The sequence below is a fragment of the Dermatophagoides pteronyssinus genome, unplaced genomic scaffold (assembly GCF_027571235.1).
Source record: "Dermatophagoides pteronyssinus isolate colony J.1.1.1.1 unplaced genomic scaffold, Derpt_VIB-CSIC_2022.12 sq0009, whole genome shotgun sequence".
In the NCBI taxonomy this organism is placed as follows: domain Eukaryota; kingdom Metazoa; phylum Arthropoda; class Arachnida; order Sarcoptiformes; family Pyroglyphidae; genus Dermatophagoides; species Dermatophagoides pteronyssinus.
In genome coordinates, this window is record NW_027461533.1 from 40,619 (window position 1) to 65,570 (window position 24,952).

Consider the following 24,952-nt stretch of genomic DNA (forward strand, 5'->3'; position numbering starts at 1 on the left):
TTAACTGTTGACGATTTTTCGAATGTACGGTGTCCACTATATACACACTATTATCATTCAAACATTCATGGACCATTTCCAACAGATCCAAAAGGTTGTTTCACAAAAAAGCTATCTATTTTTGTTGCTGAATAGATCTTGTATTCAATGATTTTGCTGTTTTTTGTTTTGTTTTCGTTCATTCGTTGATCTAGTTCCGCCTATTTTGATTATGGTTTATTTGTTTGCATTTCATTCATTTTCGATTGGATTTGATTTTGATCCAATTCGATTTAGTGTTGGAGATTTGGATTTTTAATTTCAGGGGAAATGTTTTGCATCTCTTGTCAAACTAAATTGGTTGGCCCAACCATGTTTTTGTATCATTATTATTCATGATTCAATGGAAAAGAGAAACAACAAAAAAGTCTATATCGACACACTCTTTAATGTCCATATAGCCAGAAGCCATCTATATTTTGTTGTTCAATTTTTGTTTCATTTTTTACAAAAGAGAAAACTGAATGAAAATGAGCTAGAAAGGAGGAAGAAGCCATATCAGAAATCAAAAGAGAATAGATTTTTGTGTGATTTTTTGATTGATCAGTGCAGAGAAAAAAATGGAAAATGGAAATTATCAATCATCAAATCAAATTGAAAATGAATCATTTTTTCCCATATTTGATTGATTGACAGTAAGACAAATTCGTTTTTTCAAAAATAATTTTATTTAATAATTTTTGATTGTAAAAAATATAGGTTCCGGTTTGGTTGATTGTAAAGCCATACAATTAGTATTTGGTGGTGGTTATATAATCATCATTGTTGTTGTTGATCAATGGTTCCATCATTCATATAAATAATTCGATCGTAATTACGAATTGAATCAAACTTGTGCGCAATATGCAGAATGGTTGTTTGTTTGAATACCGTTTCGATTAATTCATCTAGAATACGACCAGTTTCATTATCAATATTGGCAGTTATTTCATCCATACAAATTATTCTCGATCTATTCAACACTGCTCTTGCCAAACCGAACAAATGTCTCTGTCCCACACTTAGATTTGTTCCCATTTCATCCAGAATACAATCAAGACCCCCTAATTTATCGACAAGCATATTGATTTTGCAATCAAATAATGCTGTCCATATTTCATTATCATCATATCGATTTTGTGGATCAAGATTATCACGAATAGTACCATTGAATAGGAATACATCTTGCGGTATGATATGTAATCGAGATCTATTTTGAAAATATATTGCTTTCAATTCTATTATCTCTATTCAATTCTTACCTGATTATATTTCGATCAATCCATTTCAGATCAATATCATCAATACTGATCGAACCGGTTTCAATATCAACCAAGCGAAATAATGTTTGAAAAATTGATGATTTTCCTGAACCAGTGCGGCCAACAATTGCAACATGTTCGCCTGGATGAATTTCGAATGAAATATTTTTCAATGCTAGTGGTAAATCTGAACGATAACGCATCGACACATTATCGAACCGGATATTTCCTTTGGATGGCCATAATCTATCCAATTCCACCTTTTCATCATCATTATCAGTTTCCTTGTAATCATTGAATTTTTCAATCAATTTTTCGATTCGTTCCACTGAAATCAAATCCAATTCGGTCTGGGCAAATGCTGAAAATGTGCCGTTCAATAGATTTGTCAATGATAATGAATATACCAATGATAAACCGATAAGACTTGAATTTAAATATTGCTCATGATAGTAATGAATATAAACGGCAATCAATGCAACCGAACTAGTTATCAAAGCACCAATCAATTGTAACCGCAAATTTAACCATTGTTGTATGGCATTGATTGCATATTGACAACGAGTGTAAATGTTTATTTTTTCATTAAATTCATTTTTAAATCTGATATCTTGTTTGAATGAACGAATGATAGTCAATCCTTGTATGGTATCATCCAACTGTGAATAAATTGGCGATAATGTTGTGGCCGAAATTCTTTTCAATTCGCGTGATGTTTTCCGATAATATTCTTGTATAATATAATATGGTATTGTTAACAACACAAATATGATTATCATCCATGGCAGACCATAAACCGTAACAATCAAACCTGCTGTTAATGATGATATTTGGGCAAGGAAGATGTTCAAGGTAAAGGGTAATGCATCATCAACATTGAATAAATCGGTTGAAAATCGATTAATTATCTGGCCAAAGGAAATAATATCAAAGAATAATGTTGATGTTTGAAATAATTTATTCAATAATGCATTATGAACAACTGTTGCAGCCATTATACCACCGTAGGCGAACAAAAATGCACGAATCAAAGTTATTATCGAATTGATAATACCGATCATAATGAATATTTCCAGATAAAACAATGAAGAATTGTTGTGTGATGATTGTTGTTGATTAGTCCATATGGAAAGCCAAAAATCGGATGCACTACGTGACATTTGCATCAAACAAATGGATGTAATGATCATTGTGAACAGAAAATAACCAATCGATCGAATATAATGAATATAAACAGCCAATTTAATTTTTCCATGTTCACGCTCTTCTTTTTCTTCATGTTGTTCTTGTTCGATGGTGGCTGGTTTGTGATTATCGATTTGATCATGATTTTGATCAGATTGATTATCCATTTTATTGACTAGCTTTGTATGATTGAAATCAATGAGATGACCATTGTCCATATAATAAATATGAAAGGTATCGTCTTGTTGTAAATATTCGATATGATTAGTGATCAGTATAATGGATTTATTTTTCAATATTCCACCAAAACATTTTCGATAAATTTTCCTGGCTACTTGTTGATCGATACTTGCGAATGGTTCATCAATCAAGTAAACAGAAAAATTCTGATATAATGCACGTGCTAATTGAATACGAGATTTTTGTCCACCCGATAATGTTTGACCATGATTGCCAATGAGTGTTTGGTCACCTGATTGAAATTGCTGGAAATCATCCGATAATTGACAAGCATCAATAATTTCATTATAAAATTGCGGATCAAATTCTTTACCGAAAAGAATATTTTTCCTGATAGTTGTATCCTGAATCCATGGTTCTTGTGATACATAACCGATTGCTTGTCGCTGAAAACATTGGTTAATTTTCAATTGGCCATCACGTTTGATTAATTCATTCAATAAACACTTGATTAATGTTGATTTACCACTACCAACACGACCTGTAATGGCAATCGGTTTTCCTTTCAATATTTTCATATTGATATTTTCAAGTTCAAAATTTTGTTGTTGATCTGAATTATCACCATAACTAAATGAACAATCATTCAAATGGAATAACATTTCATCATCATCAACCCAACATAAATCTTGCAACCAATTTTGTTCGTTCAATTGATAAAAACGATTTAGACGTTTGATTGATACAAATGACTCAATCAGACCATTCAATACCCATGGCAATGCATTCAATGGCATAATTAGCATTCCCAATAGCGCTAATGTTGTAAATACTTTGCTCGATGTTAGCATATTATCACCATTCAACCAAACATATGTTGCAAATACTAATGATGATATGATGACCGGTGTTGTTGCCCAAAAATAAACACATAATGCATCTAAATATTTTCGGTATTTCAGATATTTAACTTCTTCGTTTCTTAATGTTTCAACTTTTTGCCGAAATGATGGTTCCCATGAATGCAATTTGATTGTGCGAATTCCCTTTAAACATTCCGATATTAAACGAATACGTTTATCTTTCCAGAACATTAATTTTTCACTTAATATTTTGATACGATCACAGATTATTTTATTGATTGGTATCAATATCACAATAAATATTATCGCCGAAATAAATGCCAGATTTACTTGCAAATAAAGTAGATAAATAGTGACCAATAATTGTAATGGCAATGATATTAACTGAAATAATGATGGCACCAGATTCATAACTCTTTCAACATCAGTATTGGCCAGATTCAATATCTGTCCGGTATCGAATTCGTTCATCATTGTCGTTGAGCGAATACGAAATAATTTATTATATGTCATCTGAATCAATTGGCAACGTATTTTTAATGATATTTTACTAATTTGAAAATTGAAATATGAAATACTAACAGTATTCAATATGGTGCACAATAATAAACCAAATGCATAATAGAATCCAATTTTCGAATGTTCATCATTATCACTGGCGTTTTCCAAATACAAAAGTAAACGATTCAATAATATTGGAAATAACATATTCATTGAATCGGCGAATAATTTCCAAAATCCTAATGATGCAAATTTCATTGAAAAATTTGAAAACATATAACCAATTAATGAACGTTTCTGTTGATCACAATCCAGATAATTAATTATCGATTGATATGATGTTTGGGCTGATAAGGATTTCGGTAATTCAAATAAATCATCACTTGAATCGATAGCATTCGATTCCAATTGACCTTTATCCAATAATGGTGATACCCATTGAAATAATAATTTCGATATTATTGATGATTCGAGTTCATCGCATTTAAGAACAAATTCATTATTATTATCATCATCAGATAATAATGGTTCATCATCAGTTGTTATGACTTGTTGTTGTTGTTGAATAATGAATAATAAATAATGTAAAAACCAACAAATGCATGATGTAAATAAAAGAATCAATTTTCGTTGATTATCATCAGGGTTGATCGTTAGATAGCCGGTCAAACATTCAGAAATATTCAATAAAACTATTACGAACAGAAAGGATTTTAAAATATAACTCTTCCATTTATCATTAATAGAAGATCTTCTTGGTGATATGCAATCAAACCAAAAACAATAAATAATTAATGTAACAATTTTCAATAATGTTGATAATTTTATAGTGACGAGATTCGATATGCCAACTAGAATAATTTGGCATATTATTATCACAATTAAAAGTAATAAACCGATCGAATGACACCATTGATTTATTGAACGATGATGATTTGTGGTTATTGTCGAATAACTTTGAAATCCTAATTGATATGAACAATAAATTAGCAAACCTAGATAGATTGGCAGCGTTAAGAATGTTTGTTGAAAACAATTATCCAACGTATATAAATGATAATCATCACAATAATGGATCAATTCGGATTCGGAATTGTTGCAGATAATATTCCAATAATTCATTGTCAACAAAAATCTTTTAAGTTTTTGGTTTTGGATTCCATCTGGAAATCAAATTACACTTGCACACATAGTGCCATCTAGGGATTTTCCATAATTTCTAATGCACGTGTTCATTTGTGATTACGGTGATGAAATTCGGAATGAATGATGGAACATTGTCAAAAATGTGGATCCGAACAGTTCTACGAAGAAGATGGTTTTCAATTTTGTTCACATTGTCAAACACAAAGTCAAGGATTCGCTAAAGAAGTTGCTGCGGATGAATATCCCGAAGAAATTCGCCATAAAGAAATACGTATCAACAAACAGAGCAATGATCGAAGAAAGACGAATCAGACAAAAAACTTGAATAAAATTGGTATTCATAGCACATGGAATACATTCGAAGCATTCAATTCAATTTATATCGAATTTATTAAAGATTTTTTCCAAATAATCCATTTGAACGGATTACCATTCTCGAATGAAATGAAACAACGTTTTATATCAGTATCAATGCAATTATGGTTCAAATATCTGCGTGAAAGTGATATTGCATTTGCTGTTGATGAACATATGGAAAAAAGAATTCGTTTGCATCCATTAACCAGATATCGTGATAATTATCTTCTAGCCAATCCATCATTATTGAATCAGGATGATGATGATAATCAATTTATTTTACCATATTCTCGTCATAAAACAATCAATCAGCCAAGAGATGACAACTTTCAATTAAGTTTTGGCAATCGTTATCGTTGCAAATATAAAAACATCAAAATGAATGAAAATGATAAATATTTTGATGAAAATGATCCGGATAAATGCGGGGATCCAAGATATCAAATGCGAATCATCAAAGGACCCTATAAACGTGATAAGGCAGTGAAAGCTAATAAATTATTAGTCACAGAAGCTGTTTCGGCAACTAATTTTGTCGACAATTCCAATGCATTCATCAATTTTATCAATGATTATTTATCATCTGGTGGTTCTTTGCCAAAACAAGTCACACCCACAAACAATGATAGTGATGACGCCGATAATAATGATGATAATGAACCCGAATTGCTAATGGATGAAGAACAATTTAAGCGTTTGAAATTCAAACATATGTCGAATAAATCGAAATATTTGGAAAAACATTTGTCATTCGATGCATGTAATGTGGGTACTAGACATTCATCACCATTTAGCAATGAAGTGATTAGTAAATACAAAATTCTGGTCTTTCTTTATTTGGCTATACGTTTATTTAATTTCAATATCTATTTGACTGATCTAATTCGTTGGTGTAATGCTGGCTCGATACGTTTTGCCAATTTATTTGAAAATTTTCTCGATAAACAAGAAACAATACTGAGCATGGATGTTCTAACATTTGTGGATTATAAATATCCTGATTATAGAAAAATTGTTCGAATAATGCGTAATATGATTATACATTTGAATTTGGATTATTCAATCATTCCCAAACCCAATCTTTATTGTTTAATTAAACGTTATCTTTATGATCTCAATCTGCCCGATGGACTGTTATTATTGATTAGATATCGTTACGAACGTTTTATCGATTATTATTCAAATGAATCGCTTACGGATAATATAAATGGAAAAAGTATATCACCTTGCTATGATATTGTTTGTATTGTATCCATTATCTTAATATTGCGTGATTTATTCAATTTTAATGGATCAACCGAATTGAATTATTTCCATAATCAATCATTTCGCCATACCAGATTTGAAGATAAATTATTCAATTGGAATCAATGGTTACATTATTCACGTATACGTTTCAATCTAATCAGATCATTTCGAATGAATATACGAATCGAGTAAGTTTGTTTTATGAAAAATTTAATTAAATTGCTAATTTGTTTTGTTTGAAATAAGCAATTTGGATATAATCGATATAAATGATACACTATCCAATCTATATCGTATGACGGAATTTTTTCGGGATGTAAAAATTGCCAGAAAAGTTCAAGCCAAACAATATTGTTGGCCAACACGTTTTAATCTGCAAGAATCGTTTGAAAAAGCAATATTTACGGAAAACAATTTCGAATGGAAAGACCGAATTAAACAACAACCAAAATCAATTCCATCATTTTATCCACTGACCACATCGACAGCCGAAATTCTTGAACAAATCAGAAATAATGACATCAAAAACATTTTACAACAAAATTTTCGCCAAAAATTAATAACCCCATATGTTTGTGATCATAATTTTAATAATTTTCATCGACAACGATCAACAAGACTTTTTGGTGGAACATTTCAAATATCACGTATTCGTTTGTTGTTATCCGATACGACTAGATTTTTATTAGATTTAGCAACATTCATTACCTGTGTCGATATTTATCCTTATTTACCATTCCTTCGAACGGCCGAAAAATTTGATCGACAACCCAAAAATTTAATCTAATTTTTCTAAATTACAAAATTTAATGGCAATAATGTAATAATGTAATAAATGAATCATTTTTTTGTATAATCATCTGAGTAATCAAATAATTTTGGGTAATTTTGAATTTCTTCAGGTGAATATTCGCCAATAGATTTATGTACTGGACGTAATTGTCGAATATGATCGGATATATTAGCCATTATATGATCAGGCACATTGTCATCCGGATAAATATGCAATCGTGCAATGAGATCCTGTCGTTTTAAACCAATATTGCCACATGCTTTATAGATTGCTTTATAAATAACTAGATTTGCATCTTTTGCGTGTAATTCATATGCTTGTGTCCATTTTTTGCCCCGTGCATAATGTGAATGATGAAAATAATAACGATAACGCCATTCATCGAATGGCATTGAAACATGGGCAGCATTCATAACAACCACATGATCACCACAATCTTGTTCAGTATCATAGATTGGTTTATGACGGCCATGCAAATATCGGGCTATCATTTGTGCCGAATCGAATACATCTTGTTGTTTAGCATCGAATAGCCACCATTGCCTGGCGAATACCATCCATTGTTGAACACGTTTATAGGGACTTAAATTGGTCATATTTTTTGGCTGGAAAAAAATTATTTCCAAGTTGAATTTCAAATCATCATCTGCATGTGGACAGGCATTTTCAACCACTGTTTTCACTGTTACATGTTCATTTGGGTTTCAATAGTCATTCTGTTCATCGCATGTTTTCATCAAGCTTGATATCATCCGATTCGAATATCATCGTAAATCGTTGATTATTAACGATGGCTAAAGGAGGAAAATCCAAGTGAGTATTCATTTAAAGGTTCTCGTTATTCTTTTTAAGGTAATGGTTGATAAATTTTATTTTTTGACAAATCCTAAAAGATTTGTTATGGTCCTATTGGAGAGCCTGATTTCAGGTCATAAAGTTGTTGCTATACGACCACGAATCAAAGAAGAGATTCAAATGTTACGCTATGATCCATACGGTTTGTATATTTTGGTTTTTGAATTTTCTCCAAAATTCCCCATGATAGCAAATTGAATTAACCAAACTACTTTTATTTTATTCGTTTAGTCGAACGTCATGTTATCTATAAAGAAATCAAAAAGATTAAAGGAGCTGCTCATTAATAAATGAACAATGTATTATTGTAATATTGCTTTTTTCTCATCATCAGTAGGATTTTTTATTTGTTTGTAACAAACGAGAGAAAATAAAAATAAAAATTTTTAATTAAAAAAAATTTTGGTGTTTTGTAAATGCAACCGATAGATGTCACTAGGTTATGTGACACAGCTGAATCGGAATTTTCATTTTCACATTCGATTTTTTTATTGATTCATTTTGAAAGTTTAGTTAGTTTCTATCAAAACATCATCTCTGTGCAATGAATAACGACGACGATAATGATGATGAACAACCATCTACAACCATAACAAGTTTGACGAATGATTTCGGTCAAATCAATTTATTAAATGATTCGCTATCGAATAATGTGGATGATCAACAAAAACAACAACAGTCTTCATCGATTGAATATATTAGTTACAAGGATGAAACACAGATGCCCGATATAATGCGTTTGATACAAAAGGATTTATCCGAACCTTATTCAATTTATACATATCGTTATTTTATTCATAATTGGCCACAATTATGTTTTCTTGTAAATATTATTGAATTGGTTTTCAATAAAACATTTTTTAAAAATTTTCCCTTTTCCAAATATAAATAGGCTATGGATCAAAATGTTTGCGTTGGAGCAATAGTTTGTAAATTGGATTATAAAAAAAGAAAATTATTACGTGGTTATATTGCAATGCTGGCCGTTGATGAGCATTATCGCAAACGTAAAATTGGTTCGAATTTAGTTATGAAAGCAATCCAGGTTATGATCGAATTGAATGCCGATGAAGTTGTACTCGAAACTGAAGTAACCAATCGTTCGGCATTAATTCTATACGAAAATCTTGGATTTATACGTGATAAACGGTTATTTCGCTATTATCTTAATGGTGTGGATGCTTTACGTTTAAAATTATGGTTAAAATAAAATTTAATAACAAATTCAAATTGACCTTTGTCGGTCGGTGTTTGTTTGTTTGTCACATTCCATCATTCGGCTATGGCGAGCCAGATACTTTTTTGTTGCAAGTATATGATGATGACATATGACATTATTTTTTGAAAAAACATGATCTTTTTCTTCAAAAAAATAACAATTAATTTGACACCACCAAAAAACGAAATGAAAATAATGATCATTGTTGATGATGATCAATATCAACGCGGTGGTGGTCATAATTCATTTTAGAAAAACAAAAATCCATATCAATAACTGTATCATCAAACAACCAAGAAATGTCATCTACAGTGGTGGTGTGAATGACAAACTTTGTGTGTGATTTAATAAACCGCGAAAGCAAATATGGAAAAAATACATTTTTTCTGATGTTGGTGGTTTGTCGCCGGCTAGTCTGGAAGATGAAACATTATCTGTCTAGACAGCAGTAATTTTGGTCATTGTCATAGGGTTGAATATTCATTGATTATTATTTTTCATAATTTCTCCTCCAATAATCATCCATGGATCGGAACTCTTTTTTTCTCCAAAAAATAATATTTTATCATTCGAATGATGGGCGCGAGAAATGACCGACGACGGAAATTATTTTTGATAAAATCTGTCAAAAGGGAACATTTTTCTTTTGTCAATTTCATTTGTCATTCTGCCTGTCATTGTCATCATGATCAAAAAACATCTTTGATCATTGATTTTTGATTTTACAATTTGATAATTTTAATTTTCTGAATGTCAAAAAATATGTCACATTTCTTTGAAAAAAATTGATTTTCTCAAAAATCAAAATTGAAAAAACATTGTCAACCAAACACTGGTGACATTGATTGATTTTTCTGATTCTGGTCGATAAAAAATCATTTGAACAAACAAACGAATGATGTTTGTTCGCATTATATACAAACATTTCCGCAAACGAAACAATTCTCAAAGATTAAGAATGCCGACTTATTATTGTGATTATGATTTTCATTTTTAATTGAATCGGAATCGAAAAAAACCATCATCCAAAAGAATCATGGCCGGCTATAATTTAATTATCTAAGCATATTCTTCATCATCATCATTATTTTCATTTATAAATATTATTGCTATTTCTAACGGAGACAACAACAAACAAATATCGTTTGTTGACGAACAAGAAAACTGATGATGATGATATGGGTGATGATATGTATGTATGCGGCGGTTAATAATAAAAAGCCAACATTGTTGTTTTTGTTCATCGTTTTTAATGAACAAAACATCTGGATTTTGAAGAAAAATGGTTCTCTTTCTCTCTGTTTTTTGCCGATTCTTTACATAATGATGATGATTATGATGTAAGGCGAAAAACGATGTCGTCGTCGACGACAACCGAACAATGAGAAAATGGAAAAAAATTGTCTATAATTCAGATAGATAAACACAGAATGATCTTTTTTCGGTTTGCTTGGTTTGTTGTATGCCCGAATCCGATCCAGAATTTGGACAACATTATCATCATCATTTTTATCAGAATAATGATGCTTTGAAAAGACATTTTCTCCGTATAGATCGTGTGAACAAAATGATGAAATATGAAATGAGCCAATTTTCAAACTCTACAACAACCAAATCATCACTTTTTCTCGGTACATACAATAATTAGCAATTTTACTAAGTATGCTGTGCTGATATGGATATGTGTTCATCAAAATGAATATTCATCATTCATTCAGAAAAAAACATCACCAAAACTGAAAAGAAAAAAAGAAGAAAAATAGAGTGCATCATCACTTAATCACTTTTCAACATTTCGGAACATGTAGCTTAATTATTTGAATGAATGAATGAATGGATGGCTGACTTGATTTGGTGGTGGTGATGATAAAGTGTAATCCTGATCTTTATATTTTTCACAATCCAATCAAAGATGTTGTTGTTGTCAAATTCTTATTTTGATGTTAACATTTTAACATTCGGCGTATCATATTCATCATCGCCAAGAATAAGGTAAGTCACTTCTCTATTTGGTTTGTTGATGATAATAATGATGTGTGATATGGTGATGATGATAAAATGATGTCTTGTCATCGACATTTATTGCTTCGTTGAACATTTCAATTTAACAAAAAAATGTAGCACCTCTATATTATTATTGTTGTTGTTCCCTCCTTCACTCTACGGTTATCCATCCCCCTTTTTTAAAATTATATATTTTCCATCATTTCCATGTTATTTGATTCTTTTTGAAGATATTTTCTTAATTTTTGTTCGCAAAAACTATGTTTTCTTTATGTGTTGTGAACAATGTGAGATTGTTTTTGCGAGGCGAAAAAGGGCCAGTTGAATGATTTACATTTTTTTCATTTGTGTTTTAATTCGAGCCTCTTACCTTTTTTATTGATTGAAAAAGAAATATGAATTATCAGTCAGTCCAATGACCACAATTTTTCGCCAAAAAAAAGAGACCAAGAAAAAAATGAAATGGACATGGACACAACATGACTGATGTTCATTCATTCATCGTTAGTCATTATGGACTTTGTTGGTTTCAATAAATTATGATCATTGTAAAAACAATGTGTCCACACCACATAAACACGGGTTTTTTGAATAAATCGTATGTAGTTGTGTGTGTATCCAATGTTGTTTGATGAACTTGTGTCCTTTCTTCCCTTTGCCCCAAACACACACTTCATTTGGTTGGTCAGTGTTGAATTACAATTTTTTGTTGTTGTGAATGTTAGCCTGTTTTAGTTCGATGTTTGCTTTTTTGACATTTTTAAATGATTATTATTATTGGCAGTTTGGTTTATGTCTTTGTAAAGCCATTTCGGTGATAGATTGGTTTTTTGGTTTTTTTGGTAGTTTTTGTAAGTTATGGCAAATGTTCCATGTTTGATCTCGAACGAACGAAGAAGAAGAATAAAAATCCATTTGAATATGCCTCTTATTGAATTTAGTGTTTTGATCATTAGTGATGAGGATGATGAAGATAAAAGCGTTTTTCATTTTTTGGTTTAAATTCAATCGACCATTGAGAGAAAATCTGCTTTTTTTTATAAATCGGTTATTTTCAGTGATTAGCAATAGGAAAATGATTGTTATTTTAAAATAAAAATTATAATTTTCATCAATTATTGATCAAGCATCATTTGCTTGCCATTAATCTGATTTGGATCTACGTTGTTTTTCCCAACCAAGAATGTCAAAAGCAAAAAAATTGATTGATTTGAACATTTTGAATTTGAATGTTTATTTTGATTAGGGATTTTTTTCAAATAAAAATTCATTAGCCCACCCAACAAGGTAAATGAATTTTGTTGTTATCAAAACAAAACAAAACAGAAAAAAAGGTGAACAAAGTTCATATTTCTCATAAAAGCAAAACAAAACAATCAAATTAATTAGATAAATTTCGGTTACCTGTAACCTAAAATTTTAGCTAAATAAATAAACAAAAAACGTTCAAAACTAATTCAAAATGTCGAAAATCAAATGATCTTTGTTATTAATGTACCAATCATGTTCTCATTAATTTCAATGGAAGTTATTAAAAAAAATTTAAAAAAAATTTAAAATGTCATCATTTTTTGCAAACAAACGAAAAAATTATCACTACTGTACAATCTTTATCATCTGAATCATTCCATTCATTTTTTCTTTCGTTATCATGATGAACTGTGGTCTAGACTCCTCCTACCATCACAAATGATTTGCTCACAAAAACACATAAGCACCACCTCTTACGCTTCCTTCAACTGAACATTTTGAAAGGAATCACCTGCCCCCCATTGCTATGATTTTATCCAATAGGAAAACAAGAGAAATGATGATGAATTGGCGCTTTCTGTTATAGTTTGAATTTTTCTTGGTTTTTGGTTGAAAACTGTATCATTTAGTGATATAAATGCGATGGTTATTTGAATATATTTAAATATATCTTTTTTTCTTACTTGTTCAATTTGTTTCGGATGTTCTTGGTGTTGTTGTTGTTTAGTGATGTTTATTTAAAGCTTAAAAAATTGAATAAAAATTAATTCAGCCATAAGACAGCTTATTAGAAAAGAAAAGAAAAAGATATGGTTAGTGTAGTCTAATTTAGCAAACTAAAACTTTGTTGTGAAGAAAATAAAGAATTGAGATATGAAAATGATGGTTGGTTGAAAATTCTTGTTCTTTTTTGCAGTGATGTGACTCGTTTGTTTCGTTTCGTTTCGTTTGTTTTTGATCATCATAATCCTCATCGTCATTTTCGAATTTGTTCAGAGTGATTCTTTCCTCTTGTTTAATATTTTTTTTTGTTTTGCTGCAACAAAAATGGCATCCAATCATTTTCATACTTTAGGTTAATTGAATATTTGATGAAATATTTTTTTGAAAAAATTAATCGCTTTTTTCTTGTCATTAACTTGCAACAATATAAAAATGGTTACAGTTGGAACTTCCGCTGCTCAGATCAAAATTGAACATGATTTATATTTTGGTAAGTTTTCTGCTTTTTCAACTTTTTCAGGATGTTTGTTTGATTTTAACAAGAATCCATTCGAACCATCCATGGATCGAATGACAAAACGGATGTTTTTTTTCAATGGAAAAAATTAATGATGATGCTAAGATTTTTTTTTGACTAAAATGCCATTATAAAGATTGATTTTTTTCAAAAAAAAACTTTCTCTTTTCTTCGTTTCTTGGTAGAATCACAAGGTTTTGGTGAAGTAAATCAATTGGGTGGTGTATTTGTAAATGGTAGACCATTACCGAATACAATTCGTTTGAAAATTGTTGAATTATCACGAATGGGTGTACGACCATGTGATATTAGTAGGCAATTACGTGTATCACATGGTTGTGTATCGAAAATATTATCCCGTTTTCATGAAACTGGTTCCATTCTACCCGGTACAATTGGTGGTAGTAAACCACGCGTTACAACACCTAAAGTAATATTTTTTCAATGAAATAACAATAATAAAAATGATCATTATCAATTTTGATATATAGGTGGTATCCTATATTAAAGAATTGAAAAATAAAGAACCAGGAATTTTCGCCTGGGAAATTCGTGATAAATTATTGCATGATGGCATTTGCGATAAATTTAATGTTCCGTCCGTTAGTAGTATTAGGTAATCATTTGATTGATTTGATTTGATTGAATTAATCTTTCATTCATTAATTAGTCGAATTTTGCGAAATAAAATGAATGCAAATCACCATCATCAATCATCATCCAATACTGTTAATGATGATAGTGATCATCATCTTCATACAACATCATCATCATCCATTATTTCTAATTTATCGATTCCAATCACTGATATTTCATCAACAGCAACATCGAATCAACAACAACAACAATTTACATCAAATCCCAATCATTCGATGATCGAAAGTAAAGAAAATGTTCGTCATGTTATGAATGCTATTTATCATCATTCACATCCGCCTCAGCCGCCACCGCATCCTTCATCATTATACCATGGCTATCATCCACATCATTCACATCATCATCATTGTTCACAAGCAACAACATCATCACAAATGATGACAATCACAACACCCACTATAATAACAACAGCAAGTCATCACAATCATCATTCATCTTTACAATCATCAACAACAGCGGCAGCCGCTGCTGCCGCAGCTGCAGCAGCAGCAGCAGCAGCACAAGCATTAATTCATTCAAATCATCAATTGCATAATCATCATTCATCAACGCCAAATATACCCGTCGGTAAATTTTTAATAGATTTTGTTTTTTTTGATTTGAAAATAATTTTTGTTGTTCGTCAAAAATTAGTTACAATGAAATCATCATCATCAACAACAACAACGATTGGTGGTTGGCCATCATCACATTCGGTAACGGATTTATTATCCTCATCTTCTTCATCGTCATCGTCATCTTCTTCTTCATCGTCATCATCATCATCTCCATCATCACTATCACTGGCATCGAATATTGATGGACAACATCAACAAAATCATCATCGTCAATCATCACCACCGATTATCAATAATCAATCATCTGGTACGATATCAACAACCGCAACTGATACGACAAATGAATCGGAAACAATGGCAGCTGCCGTGGCGGCAGCTCAAAATCACTATATGCAAAATTATTATGTTCATGCTATGTATGTTCAACAACAACAACAACAACAGCAACAGCATCATCATCAACAACATCCACAACAATATCATCATCCCATTGCAGCGGCTTTCGAACCACTTTTAAACGTTCCATCACATCATCATCATCAGTTGGACGCAGCAGCACATCGATTTTTATGATTTAATTTTTTTCAATTAAACTTTTGATTCATTTTATTCCAAAATATTTTTTTTCAAACAAAAAAATGAACATTTATATATACGATATGGTTATCAAATTGAAATGAATAAATATAATGTCGATTATGATGATAATGATGATTAATATTGACAATTAATTATTTCCACGTATACGTCGGGCCAGATTTATATCTCTTGGCATGATTGTAACACGGCGAGCATGTATGGCACAACTATATTGAGTTAGAAACCAAATGATTTTTATTGTTGAATGAAATTTTTTAAAAACTTACAGATTGGCATCTTCAAATAAAACTATCAGATAAGATTCAGCAGCTTCTTGTAAGGCTTCCAATGCTAATGGCTGAAAACGCAATGTATCTTTTAATGATTGTGCAATTTCACGAACAATACGTTGAAATGGTAAACGAGGAATAAGTTGATGTGTGGTACTTTGATATCGTCGTATTTCACGTAATGCAATCGTACCGGGACGATAACGACGTCTTAGAGTTGATGATTTTTCCCCTGATGAATTCTATATTTATTTGTGATTTCGATTTCATTATTAATGATACTTTTTCAAAATATACATACTTTTAAACTTGATCGTAATAGTCGTGATTTACCCGGTGTTTGTGGTTGTTGGGATGTTGAAAGTTTTGATGAATTTCTCAAATGTCTTGCCATTTTGAAATATTGATTTGAAAATTTTAAATCCAAAAAATTATTTCATTATTTACGTCGATCCAGAAAATATTCGATCGAATGAATAAAAATTTTCACGCTCAAAATTAGTGTATTGTTCACAAACGACGTGTCATTTCATTGAGTTTACTCGATTTTGATCAATCCCCAAACAAAACAAAAATTTTGAATTTTTTTTTACCAACGAAAAAACAAAAATGCCTCTCGAAGAACAACCAAAATTAGATTCTACAAATGATAATTTTGAATTAGAATCACAATTTATATTACGTTTACCTTCATTACCGGCTGCATCGCTTCGTGCAGCTATAAAATCAGGTAAAGAATTTTTTTTGAATCGCTAATCATGAATGATAAAATTTTTTTGTATAGGTGTTTTAAATCTTAAAGATCGATTATCGATTCAAATTGATCAGGATATACGAAATGGCATTGTTCGATTTGATGGTTGGGTATTGCCGGCTAAAATTGTTGATTTGCCGACCATTTTAGAATCATTAAAGACATTGGACAATAAAAATTTCTATAAAACAGCCGATATAAGTCAGATGATGATTTGCAAGGAAGAAACCGATGAAATTGTTAAAGAAGATCCAGATGAAGTTGTTAAAAAGACTAAAGATGGACGAGATAAAAAATATCTATATCCACATGGTATAACAAAACCATTGAAAAATGTACGTAAAAGAAGATTTCGTAAAACATTGCGAAAAAAATATGTAGATTTTCCTGAAATTGAAAAAGAAGTTAAACGTCTATTGCGACAAGATAATGAAGCTACTAATGTACGTTTTGAAATTGTCAACATTGAAGAAGAGAATAAAGCCGATCCGAAAGAAAAGGATCAATCATCATCCACAGCAGCGGCAAATGCAACCAATTCAGCATTAGATGATCGTGATCTTTTTGGTGATGTTGTCAGTTCAAGCGATGATGATGATGATGAACGTTTAGGATATTCGGATGAAGGTAGCCGTATGTCCGGTACATTCCGCGATTATCTACGTGATCATAATGTTGATAATAATGATAATGATACCAAAATTGATTCAGATAACAATAATAAGAATCTTTCTTTTTCACAAGCATTTTCTCAACAACAACAATCATCATCATCAACCAATGTTTATGATTATTCAACATCAGCCGCTGCTGCTGATGCTGCTTGTGAAGAAAACAATGAAGCATCATATAGTTTAACAAAAAATCTTGAAAATGAATCCATTCGATTAAAATTACAAGAATTAGAACAGGAAATATTTAATCTACAAACACAACGACATCAACAACAAACAGATTTGGACAGTATTGAAAATATGGCATTGAAACAACGTTTTCAATCCATTATCGATGATCTTCGCGAACAAGAATTGGCCAAAAAGCAGGAGTATGATGAGCTAAAAAAATCATTATTTTAATTTGTTTTGTACATTTGTTTTGCATATTTTTTAAAATTGAAATAAACGTCATTCATTTTGTATAGATTAGCCATCGATCGATCAAAATATCAAGTGTGTTTGCTTAATTTGCTTTGTTTTTCTCTTTTCCTTGGAAATAATCAAATGATGCGCATTGTCATTATCATTCAGGTTTGACGCGCCCATCCATATATTGAGGGACTGGATGTAGGTAGATAACGTTTGCGAAACGTAATGCGACAAATTCCGAAAATGCAAAAAATGAATCACACGAATATATTAGACGAGCGTCACCATCTATCAACAGCAGTCAGTAGATATTTGATAGATAAACAACCAACAACAACAAAACCAAAGATTCATAACAGAGAAATATTCGCTATTATTATTGCAACATTTTCCAAATCAAAAGAAATCAGTCGAGTGTTTTTTCCTCGTTGTTTATCATCTCTTTTGTTTCATCTTTTTGGATAATGTATAATCCGACAAAGTAAGCTAAGGGCGTAAATACAGTTATTAATTATTTTATTAATTTATCAATTTTTTTTTGATAAATTTAGCCAAAATTATGGTGGATATCCACCATTAAATCAAACCATTAGTTATCCAGCACCAGGAACAGTTGGCTATAATAATAATATGGGGCAATCACAAGAACAACCACCGGGTTATTACCAATCATCACCCAATGGACCTGGTCAACCACCAATTATGCAACAGCCACCAATGAATTTTTATCCCCCACCAATGGCACCACAACAAGGTAAAATAATTGGATGTTGATTGATAATTTATTTGATTTTATTTGGTTTGAATTTCATATCAGCTCCTTTTGGACCTTATGCAGATCCAAATGTACCACCAGGATTAGAACTTCTATTGACATTAAATCAGTTAATTATTGAACAACAGGTTGAAATGCTGGAAGGTAAATAATGATTGGAATAATTGTTTCTCAAATAATGTGATTGCTTTTTTCCTGTAATCAGCATTCCTTGGCTTTGAAACAAACAATAAATATATTGTTAAAAATTTGAATGGACAGCATTTGTATTATGCTGCTGAAGGTATGTTGATTAAAATGAATGTTTGATTCATCTTTGAATTTCTCGTTTGATTGTCTTATGAAAACTTGAATAGAAAATGATTGTTGTACTCGAAATTGTCTTGGTGAAATACGATCATTCGTAATGCGTTTATATGATAATCAACGAAAAGAAATAATACGTTTCGAACGCCCTATCCGTTGTAATAGTTGTCTGTTTCCATGCTTTTTACAGGTTTGTTGAAGAATTTTTTTAAAATGCAATTCAATTTATGAAATGTTTGATGACAGAAATTAGATGTTTATAGTGGTCCAAACAAATTGGGTTCGATTCGTCAAGAATGGTCAATTTGTTATCCTGTATTCAGTATTTTAAATGCAACCGGCCAAAAAGTATTACACATTGAAGGACCGTTGATAAAATTTTCATGTGGTGGTAATGTAGAATTCGCTATTCAATCGAACGATGGTGAAACTCAAATCGGTAAAATCAGCAAACAATGGAGTGGATTAGCAAGAGAAATGTTTACCGATGCTGATCGTTTTGGTATTGAATTTCCACTCGATCTGGATGTTTCAATAAAAGCTGTATTGTTGGGCGCAACATTTTTGATTGTAAGTTTTTTGTTTAAAATCTTTTGCAAATCGTGTTTTAATCAATTTTTTTCAATAGGATTTCATGTTTTTCGAAAAGGGTAACAGATAAATTCATCTGTTTCTAATGATGTTGTTATTGTTTCGAAACCAATTTACTTTTATCATATTGACTTTGATCTTGTTCTTAACCAAAAACATAAAAAGTTAAACAGCCAAATTTGATCTGCAACTTGAAAAAAACAAATTAATACTTGTTACCTACCTGTAATCTGTGAATCTAACCAAAAACATTGTTTAATGTTGAATAAAATTATATTTTTTTGTGTGTTTCAAATAAAATTCTCTAATTGATTTATTATTTTTTGTTGGTATAAATTCAGCCAAAATTTTATAGTTTTTGTTGATTAGTTATCCATCACAAAGATATAATAATAATATGGGACAAACACAATCACAATCACAACCATATCCAATAATGCCTACTGGTCATTACCAATCACCACAAACTGATGGTCAGACACCAATGAATTCATATACACCACTCAAACAATATGGTAAACATGATAGTTAATTTGATTTGATTTCACATTACCTTTTCAATTTCATATCAGCTCCTTTTGGAACATATGCAGATACGAGTGTGCCACCAGGATTAGAAATTTTATTAACATTAAATCAATTGATTATTGAACAACAGGTTGAAATGTTTGAAGGTAAATAATGATAATATTTTTTAATCAAACCTTTGATTTCATTGAGATTTATCGTTTTTCCAAACAGTACTTGCTGGTTTTGAAACGAACAATAGTTATATTGTTAAAAATATAGATGGACAACAATTGTATTATGCAACTGAAGGTATATTGGTTGTAATAATTTTTTTATAAAAATAATCTTAATTGAACTTGATTTAGAGAATGATTGTTGTACTCGAAATTGTTTTAGTAAATATCGACCATTCGTAATGCGTTTATATGATTCTCGACGAAATGAAATTATACGTTTAGATCGTCCTTGGCGTTGCAATAGTTGCCTGTTTCCATGTTGTTTACAGGTTTGTTGCTGTTGTTGAAGAATTTTGAATCTTTAATCCAATTAAAACAGAAATTAGATGTTTACAGTGGGGGATACAAATTGGGATCGGTTCGTCAAGAATGGACAGTTTGTTGTCCGGCCTTTAGCATTTTAAATGCAACTGGCAAAAAAGTATTACGCATAAAAGGACCATTTTTAACATTTTCATGCTGTTGTGGTAATGTCAAATTCAATGTTGTATCGAATGATGGCACAACCCAAGTTGGTAAAATTAGTAAACAGTGGAGTGGATTAGTAAGAGAAATGTTTACCGATGCCGATCACTTTGGTGTCAAGTTTCCACGAGATCTAGATGTTTCGATCAAAGCTGTATTGTTAGGTGCAACATTTTTGATTGTAAGTTTTTTTTGTTTTGTTTAAAATCTTTTGCAAATCATGTTTTAATTTTTTTTCCTATAGGATTTCATGTTTTTCGAGAAAGTTCACAATGACAAAGAAGATTCACTTGGAACATATTAATTTTTGTTATCTGTCTGAATCTAACCAAATAAATGTTTAATCTTGAATAAAATATTATTGTGTGTTTCAAATAAATAAAACAAAATTCATGAAATTTGAAAATTCAAAATTGACTATTTCAACCGAAAGATGACTTGTCGGGTTGAAATAATTTGTATCGAATGTGATTCGAATTAGCGCTAAAATTATTTATGTTGAAACAAACGATGATGACATTCAATTTGAGTATTTTCTAATAATTCGTTCGAATTTTTTATTGTTGAAGAAAATGAGTACCACCAAAGAAAAACAACAAGCAGTGAATATTGTTGAAGAAAATGGTGTTCAAGATGAAGCAGAATTTGAAGCCGCTTTTACACCCATACAAAAATTAGAAGTTTGTTGTTTTCTTTTTTGATTGAAAATGATAATGATTGATTTTTTTTAAAATTAATTATTTTTCAGGGATCTGGTATACAAGCACTGGATATTAAAAAATTACAAGAATATGGCTTTCATACTATCGAAGCGATTGCCTATACTCCAAGAAAAGCATTGGAAAAAATCAAAGGAATTAGTGAAAATAAAGCCGAAAAAATTATCGTAAGTCTTTAGTTAAAAGATAAATGTCGAAAAATTGCCTCATTTTTCATCTATGTTTAGAATGCTGCCATGAAATTAGTACCAATGGGTTTTTCAACCGCGACTGAATATCATCTAAAACGTTCCGAAATTGTTCTGATAACTACCGGTTCAAAAGATTTGGATGCTCTACTGAAAGGTTTGCAAATACATTTGGTTTGTGGTTTTTCAATGTGTATAACCAACAAAAAATTATTCTACATCAAGGTGGAATTGAAACAGGCTCCATTACTGAATTATTTGGTGAATTTCGTACGGGAAAATCTCAACTTTGTCATATGCTTTCAGTGACATGTCAATTACCGTTCGATATGGGTGGTGCCGAAGGAAAATGCCTATTCATTGACACGGAAGGAACATTTCGTCCGGAACGTTTTGTTGCCATTGCACAAAGATATAAAGTAAATGAAAATTCCTGTTTAGATAATATTGCCTATGCAAGAGCATATAATAGTGACCATCAAACCCAATTATTGGTTGATGCATCATCAATGATGTCACAATCACGTTATGCATTAATGATTGTCGATTCAGCAACAGCATTATATCGTACCGATTATAATGGTCGTTCAGAATTAGCTGCACGTCAAATGCATCTGGCAAGATTTCTGCGTATGTTACAAAGATTAGCCGATGAATTTGGTATTGCTGTGGTTATAACCAATCAAGTTGTAGCCAATGTTGATGCAAGTGCTATGTTTAGTGCCGATAATAAAAAACCAATCGGTGGCCATATATTGGCGCATGCATCGACAACACGTTTATATTTGAAAAAGGGAAAAGGTGAAAATCGTGTTTGTCGAATTTATGATTCACCAAATCTACCCGAAGGTGATGCTACATTTTCTATTCATCATGATGGTATTCGCGATTCTATCGATAATTCATAACAATTTTTTCTCCTTTCAACAATATTGCATTTTTAGATATTTTTTACATAAAATATATACCATATGACCTTAGAATAATGAATTGAATTTTTTCCAAAATGCATTCATTCGAAAAATTTGAAAATTTGTGAATAAAAATTTTGTTACATACTTTATGAATGGTCTTGCTGCGGTTATTAACACTTTGAGAAAAGTGTATTGATTTGAGTTATGTGCTCATTTTGTATTGATTGATGTTGAATCAGTTAATTAATTTTGTCAAATAATTACCATCAGATTCTAGATTTAATAATTTATTCTAAACAATGGATTCAATATCGAAAAATGTTTCAACTGAAGCCATACAAATGTTGGAAACATTTTGGAAGCGTGAATTGTTATCCGTACAGAATACAACTTGTGTATGCAACTATTTCTTTTGTTTTGATTTAATTTTTAATTGAAATCTTGATGATTTTTTAGAATGATTTCCGAAATCAAGAATTGCCGTTAGCTCGAATCAAAAAGATAATGAAACTAGATGAAGATGTCAAGGTATTTGTAATGTAAAATATTTCATTTTGAAGTTCATTTTTTTCAATTGCCATTATAAAGATGATCTCCGGTGAAGCGCCTGTCTTATTTGCCAAAGCTGTTGAAATGTTCATATCAGAATTATCATTACGTGCATGGATTAATACCGAAGAAAACAAACGACGAACATTGCAACGTAATGATATTTCAACAGCCATATCTAAATATGACCAATTTGATTTCCTTATCGATATTGTACCACGTGAAACCAAACCAATTAACAAAAAACCAGATACACCATCATCATCACATTTATCAAATCAAATTGCCAACCAAGATCAATATAATTATCTGGTGCAAATTGCTCAAACGTCACCGACAATACATCATCAAACCAGTGCTGGACATCCGATACAAATCATTCAAACATCACCCAATCAACCAAATCAATTCGCTTTATCACCCCAGCTTATTCAAGTTCCCGTTCAAACAACATCATCATCATCGACATCTAATCATCAAAATCATGATGCTCAACAAATTGTTAATCATAATTCTCAAGGTAATTAAATTAAATTAATAGAATCATTATAATTCTTGTTATTTCCCCAAACAGTACAACAATTACCAATAACATTGTCATCACAACAATATCAAACATTAATACAGAATCAATCATCTAATCATCATCAACAAATATTATTACCCGCACAATATATCACTACCAATAGCCAAGGACAAATGGTTCAAACATTAATATCAACATCATCGACAGCATTGAATAATACAACAACTAAAATTATAACACAACAACAAAGACAAACTCATTCTAGAATTTCACAATCAAGATCATCTTGATTGTCGGTTTTTTTGTTGTAAAAATGAATAATGAAATGTTTTTGTAAAAATTAATTCATAATTTTTATTTTTATGAAATTAATTAATCAATAAAAATTTAAAAAATTGAATATTTAGCATTTAAGCATTAACATTTTTTTCGCTTAAATATTGTCTTAGAAAATTGAGACCAGGTGTTGATTCGACCCAATCTTTCACCACCACACATGAACATCCGACAACTTTACGGGCTTTGCCTTCTTTATCAATTTTACACATACCGGCCCATTCACCAAGTTTTTTATTATCATCAACTTTGACCAAATCAATTTTATGTTCAGCGCAAAGTGCTTCAACCAATTTGATATATGTTGGTTCATCACAATTCGAAGCTAATACACAAAGCAAAGCTTCACGTCTAAGATTGGGTGGAAAAAAAGATTTTGAAAAAATCTCTTCAAAGATATGGAATAACTTACTTATCCAATGCTTTGGTTGCTTGATGTAAACCTTTTACAAGACCATCATGGGTTAATGAAGTTTTTAAAACTTCTTGCAATGCTGTATTCAAATCGAGTGGTCTTTATTCAAACAGAATCAATCAAACAATTAGTTTAACCTTGAAAATTCAATAAATTTAACTTACTCAGCCATTTTGAAATTAATTAGTTGATTTTTTGGAACAAAATTTTACAAAATATCAATTTTTCCAATTGAACACGAGGCGATGCCGAAGCAAGAAAGGAAGTGGAAAAATGTGTGAGCATGCAAACAGACACACAGCGTAACGTACTTTATGAATTGACATTGTTTTTTTTGAAATTCTTTGATTTTATTTACATGATGAATATTATCTAATA

The 24,952-nt window shown here is 30.8% G+C and overlaps 13 protein-coding genes across 16 annotated transcripts; 9 read left to right on the plus strand and 4 right to left on the minus strand.

Moving 5' to 3' along the window:
- Positions 1-181: 181 nt before the first annotated feature.
- On the minus strand, positions 182-5,131 carry LOC113795845 (ATP-binding cassette sub-family C member 10). Its single transcript, XM_075821318.1, has 2 exons — positions 1,281-5,131; positions 182-1,228 (listed from the first exon to the last, which is right to left on the minus strand). The coding sequence occupies exons 1-2, from the start codon at positions 5,129-5,131 to the stop codon at positions 799-801; spliced, it is 4,281 nt and encodes a 1,426-aa protein (XP_075677433.1). The 3' UTR covers positions 182-798.
- A 16-nt stretch (positions 5,132-5,147) lies between these two features.
- LOC113795847 (uncharacterized) lies at positions 5,148-7,616 on the plus strand. Its single transcript, XM_027346073.2, has 2 exons — positions 5,148-6,948; positions 7,007-7,616. The coding sequence occupies exons 1-2, from the start codon at positions 5,276-5,278 to the stop codon at positions 7,545-7,547; spliced, it is 2,214 nt and encodes a 737-aa protein (XP_027201874.2). The 5' UTR covers positions 5,148-5,275; the 3' UTR covers positions 7,548-7,616.
- On the minus strand, positions 7,518-8,149 carry mRpL13 (mitochondrial ribosomal protein L13). The gene has a single exon (XM_027346090.2). It carries the CDS (start codon positions 8,147-8,149, stop codon positions 7,601-7,603), a length of 549 nt encoding a protein of 182 aa, XP_027201891.1. The 3' UTR covers positions 7,518-7,600.
- A 78-nt stretch (positions 8,150-8,227) lies between these two features.
- On the plus strand, positions 8,228-8,799 carry mRpL33 (mitochondrial ribosomal protein L33). Its single transcript, XM_075821322.1, has 3 exons — positions 8,228-8,366; positions 8,447-8,550; positions 8,640-8,799. The coding sequence occupies exons 1-3, from the start codon at positions 8,344-8,346 to the stop codon at positions 8,693-8,695; spliced, it is 183 nt and encodes a 60-aa protein (XP_075677437.1). The 5' UTR covers positions 8,228-8,343; the 3' UTR covers positions 8,696-8,799.
- Positions 8,800-8,838: 39 nt separating this feature from the next.
- On the plus strand, positions 8,839-9,638 carry LOC113795858 (N-alpha-acetyltransferase 30-like). The gene is made up of 2 exons (XM_027346086.2): positions 8,839-9,231; positions 9,301-9,638. The coding sequence occupies exons 1-2, from the start codon at positions 8,953-8,955 to the stop codon at positions 9,616-9,618; spliced, it is 597 nt and encodes a 198-aa protein (XP_027201887.2). The 5' UTR covers positions 8,839-8,952; the 3' UTR covers positions 9,619-9,638.
- Positions 9,639-11,412: 1,774 nt separating this feature from the next.
- Positions 11,413-16,050, plus strand: LOC113795850 (uncharacterized). 3 transcript variants are annotated; one of them, XM_075821232.1, is made up of 6 exons: positions 11,414-11,619; positions 14,048-14,095; positions 14,308-14,552; positions 14,614-14,738; positions 14,793-15,346; positions 15,413-16,046. In XM_075821232.1, the coding sequence occupies exons 3-6, from the start codon at positions 14,409-14,411 to the stop codon at positions 15,907-15,909; spliced, it is 1,320 nt and encodes a 439-aa protein (XP_075677347.1). In that variant the 5' UTR covers positions 11,414-11,619; positions 14,048-14,095; positions 14,308-14,408; the 3' UTR covers positions 15,910-16,046. The 3 variants fall into 3 exon arrangements, with proteins under 3 accessions (XP_075677348.1, XP_075677347.1, XP_027201877.2); XM_027346076.2 differs by lacking the exon at positions 11,414-11,619 and adding an exon at positions 13,556-13,957 and having other exon boundaries at positions 15,413-16,050; XM_075821233.1 differs by lacking the exon at positions 14,048-14,095 and having other exon boundaries at positions 11,413-11,619.
- Positions 15,925-16,648, minus strand: LOC113795860 (histone H3.3-like). Its single transcript, XM_027346088.2, has 3 exons — positions 16,507-16,648; positions 16,203-16,447; positions 15,925-16,142 (listed from the first exon to the last, which is right to left on the minus strand). Exons 1-3 carry the CDS (start codon positions 16,597-16,599, stop codon positions 16,064-16,066), a joined length of 417 nt encoding a protein of 138 aa, XP_027201889.2. The 5' UTR covers positions 16,600-16,648; the 3' UTR covers positions 15,925-16,063.
- Positions 16,649-16,801: 153 nt separating this feature from the next.
- Taf7 (TATA-box binding protein associated factor 7) lies at positions 16,802-18,122 on the plus strand. The gene is made up of 2 exons (XM_027346079.2): positions 16,802-16,935; positions 16,990-18,122. Exons 1-2 carry the CDS (start codon positions 16,815-16,817, stop codon positions 18,033-18,035), a joined length of 1,167 nt encoding a protein of 388 aa, XP_027201880.2. The 5' UTR covers positions 16,802-16,814; the 3' UTR covers positions 18,036-18,122.
- Positions 18,123-18,254: 132 nt separating this feature from the next.
- Positions 18,255-20,016, plus strand: LOC113795856 (phospholipid scramblase 2-like). The gene is made up of 7 exons (XM_027346082.2): positions 18,255-18,525; positions 18,596-18,798; positions 18,862-18,963; positions 19,025-19,102; positions 19,176-19,315; positions 19,372-19,695; positions 19,754-20,016. Exons 1-7 carry the CDS (start codon positions 18,509-18,511, stop codon positions 19,784-19,786), a joined length of 897 nt encoding a protein of 298 aa, XP_027201883.1. The 5' UTR covers positions 18,255-18,508; the 3' UTR covers positions 19,787-20,016.
- Positions 20,017-20,023: 7 nt separating this feature from the next.
- Positions 20,024-21,325, plus strand: LOC113795857 (phospholipid scramblase 1-like). 2 transcript variants are annotated; one of them, XM_027346085.2, is made up of 6 exons: positions 20,024-20,231; positions 20,310-20,390; positions 20,458-20,535; positions 20,592-20,731; positions 20,782-21,108; positions 21,172-21,325. In XM_027346085.2, exons 1-6 carry the CDS (start codon positions 20,114-20,116, stop codon positions 21,229-21,231), a joined length of 804 nt encoding a protein of 267 aa, XP_027201886.2. In that variant the 5' UTR covers positions 20,024-20,113; the 3' UTR covers positions 21,232-21,325. The 2 variants fall into 2 exon arrangements, with proteins under 2 accessions (XP_027201886.2, XP_027201885.2); XM_027346084.2 differs by having other exon boundaries at positions 20,043-20,231; positions 20,289-20,390.
- A 79-nt stretch (positions 21,326-21,404) lies between these two features.
- Positions 21,405-22,897, plus strand: LOC113795916 (DNA repair protein RAD51 homolog A-like). The gene is made up of 4 exons (XM_027346154.2): positions 21,405-21,607; positions 21,676-21,813; positions 21,874-21,991; positions 22,060-22,897. The coding sequence occupies exons 1-4, from the start codon at positions 21,500-21,502 to the stop codon at positions 22,740-22,742; spliced, it is 1,047 nt and encodes a 348-aa protein (XP_027201955.2). The 5' UTR covers positions 21,405-21,499; the 3' UTR covers positions 22,743-22,897.
- Positions 22,898-22,942: 45 nt separating this feature from the next.
- Positions 22,943-24,835, plus strand: LOC113795896 (uncharacterized). Its single transcript, XM_027346133.2, has 4 exons — positions 22,943-23,143; positions 23,205-23,276; positions 23,337-23,817; positions 23,872-24,835. The coding sequence occupies exons 1-4, from the start codon at positions 23,048-23,050 to the stop codon at positions 24,111-24,113; spliced, it is 891 nt and encodes a 296-aa protein (XP_027201934.2). The 5' UTR covers positions 22,943-23,047; the 3' UTR covers positions 24,114-24,835.
- On the minus strand, positions 24,152-24,877 carry RpS12 (ribosomal protein S12). The gene is made up of 3 exons (XM_027346145.2): positions 24,739-24,877; positions 24,572-24,673; positions 24,152-24,510 (listed from the first exon to the last, which is right to left on the minus strand). The coding sequence occupies exons 1-3, from the start codon at positions 24,744-24,746 to the stop codon at positions 24,234-24,236; spliced, it is 387 nt and encodes a 128-aa protein (XP_027201946.1). The 5' UTR covers positions 24,747-24,877; the 3' UTR covers positions 24,152-24,233.
- Between the last annotated feature and the right edge of the window lie 75 nt (positions 24,878-24,952).

Coding starts and splice junctions, on each gene's coding strand:
- LOC113795845 (XM_075821318.1), bottom strand. CDS start 5,131: ATGAATTATTGGAATATTATCTGCAACAATTCCGAATCCGAATTGATC. Junction 1,229..1,280: donor ATTGATCGAAATATAATCAG/GTAAGAATTGAA, acceptor TTTTCAAAATAG/ATCTCGATTACATATCATAC.
- LOC113795847 (XM_027346073.2), top strand. CDS start 5,276: ATGATGGAACATTGTCAAAAATGTGGATCCGAACAGTTCTACGAAGAA. Junction 6,949..7,006: donor CGAATGAATATACGAATCGA/GTAAGTTTGTTT, acceptor GTTTGAAATAAG/CAATTTGGATATAATCGATA.
- LOC113795916 (XM_027346154.2), top strand. CDS start 21,500: ATGAGTACCACCAAAGAAAAACAACAAGCAGTGAATATTGTTGAAGAA. Junction 21,608..21,675: donor CACCCATACAAAAATTAGAA/GTTTGTTGTTTT, acceptor ATTATTTTTCAG/GGATCTGGTATACAAGCACT. Junction 21,814..21,873: donor ATAAAGCCGAAAAAATTATC/GTAAGTCTTTAG, acceptor ATCTATGTTTAG/AATGCTGCCATGAAATTAGT.
- Taf7 (XM_027346079.2), top strand. CDS start 16,815: ATGCCTCTCGAAGAACAACCAAAATTAGATTCTACAAATGATAATTTT. Junction 16,936..16,989: donor TCGTGCAGCTATAAAATCAG/GTAAAGAATTTT, acceptor TTTTTTGTATAG/GTGTTTTAAATCTTAAAGAT.
- LOC113795896 (XM_027346133.2), top strand. CDS start 23,048: ATGGATTCAATATCGAAAAATGTTTCAACTGAAGCCATACAAATGTTG. Junction 23,144..23,204: donor CCGTACAGAATACAACTTGT/GTATGCAACTAT, acceptor ATGATTTTTTAG/AATGATTTCCGAAATCAAGA. Junction 23,818..23,871: donor TGTTAATCATAATTCTCAAG/GTAATTAAATTA, acceptor TTCCCCAAACAG/TACAACAATTACCAATAACA.
- LOC113795860 (XM_027346088.2), bottom strand. CDS start 16,599: ATGGCAAGACATTTGAGAAATTCATCAAAACTTTCAACATCCCAACAA. Junction 16,448..16,506: donor TATTACGATCAAGTTTAAAA/GTATGTATATTT, acceptor AAATAAATATAG/AATTCATCAGGGGAAAAATC. Junction 16,143..16,202: donor TTATTTGAAGATGCCAATCT/GTAAGTTTTTAA, acceptor AACTCAATATAG/TTGTGCCATACATGCTCGCC.
- mRpL13 (XM_027346090.2), bottom strand. CDS start 8,149: ATGACCAATTTAAGTCCCTATAAACGTGTTCAACAATGGATGGTATTC.
- LOC113795857 (XM_027346084.2), top strand. CDS start 20,114: ATGGGACAAACACAATCACAATCACAACCATATCCAATAATGCCTACT. Junction 20,536..20,591: donor ATTGTATTATGCAACTGAAG/GTATATTGGTTG, acceptor AACTTGATTTAG/AGAATGATTGTTGTACTCGA. Junction 21,109..21,171: donor TAGGTGCAACATTTTTGATT/GTAAGTTTTTTT, acceptor TTTTTCCTATAG/GATTTCATGTTTTTCGAGAA.
- LOC113795858 (XM_027346086.2), top strand. CDS start 8,953: ATGAATAACGACGACGATAATGATGATGAACAACCATCTACAACCATA. Junction 9,232..9,300: donor GGCCACAATTATGTTTTCTT/GTAAATATTATT, acceptor AAATATAAATAG/GCTATGGATCAAAATGTTTG.
- LOC113795856 (XM_027346082.2), top strand. Junction 18,964..19,024: donor ACAGGTTGAAATGCTGGAAG/GTAAATAATGAT, acceptor TCCTGTAATCAG/CATTCCTTGGCTTTGAAACA. Junction 19,103..19,175: donor TTTGTATTATGCTGCTGAAG/GTATGTTGATTA, acceptor AAACTTGAATAG/AAAATGATTGTTGTACTCGA.
- RpS12 (XM_027346145.2), bottom strand. Junction 24,511..24,571: donor GCAACCAAAGCATTGGATAA/GTAAGTTATTCC, acceptor ACCCAATCTTAG/ACGTGAAGCTTTGCTTTGTG.
- LOC113795850 (XM_027346076.2), top strand. CDS start 13,930: ATGGCATCCAATCATTTTCATACTTTAG. Junction 14,096..14,307: donor TGAACATGATTTATATTTTG/GTAAGTTTTCTG, acceptor GTTTCTTGGTAG/AATCACAAGGTTTTGGTGAA. Junction 14,739..14,792: donor CCGTCCGTTAGTAGTATTAG/GTAATCATTTGA, acceptor TTCATTAATTAG/TCGAATTTTGCGAAATAAAA.
- mRpL33 (XM_075821322.1), top strand. CDS start 8,344: ATGGCTAAAGGAGGAAAATCCAA. Junction 8,367..8,446: donor GCTAAAGGAGGAAAATCCAA/GTGAGTATTCAT, acceptor AAATCCTAAAAG/ATTTGTTATGGTCCTATTGG. Junction 8,551..8,639: donor GTTACGCTATGATCCATACG/GTTTGTATATTT, acceptor TTATTCGTTTAG/TCGAACGTCATGTTATCTAT.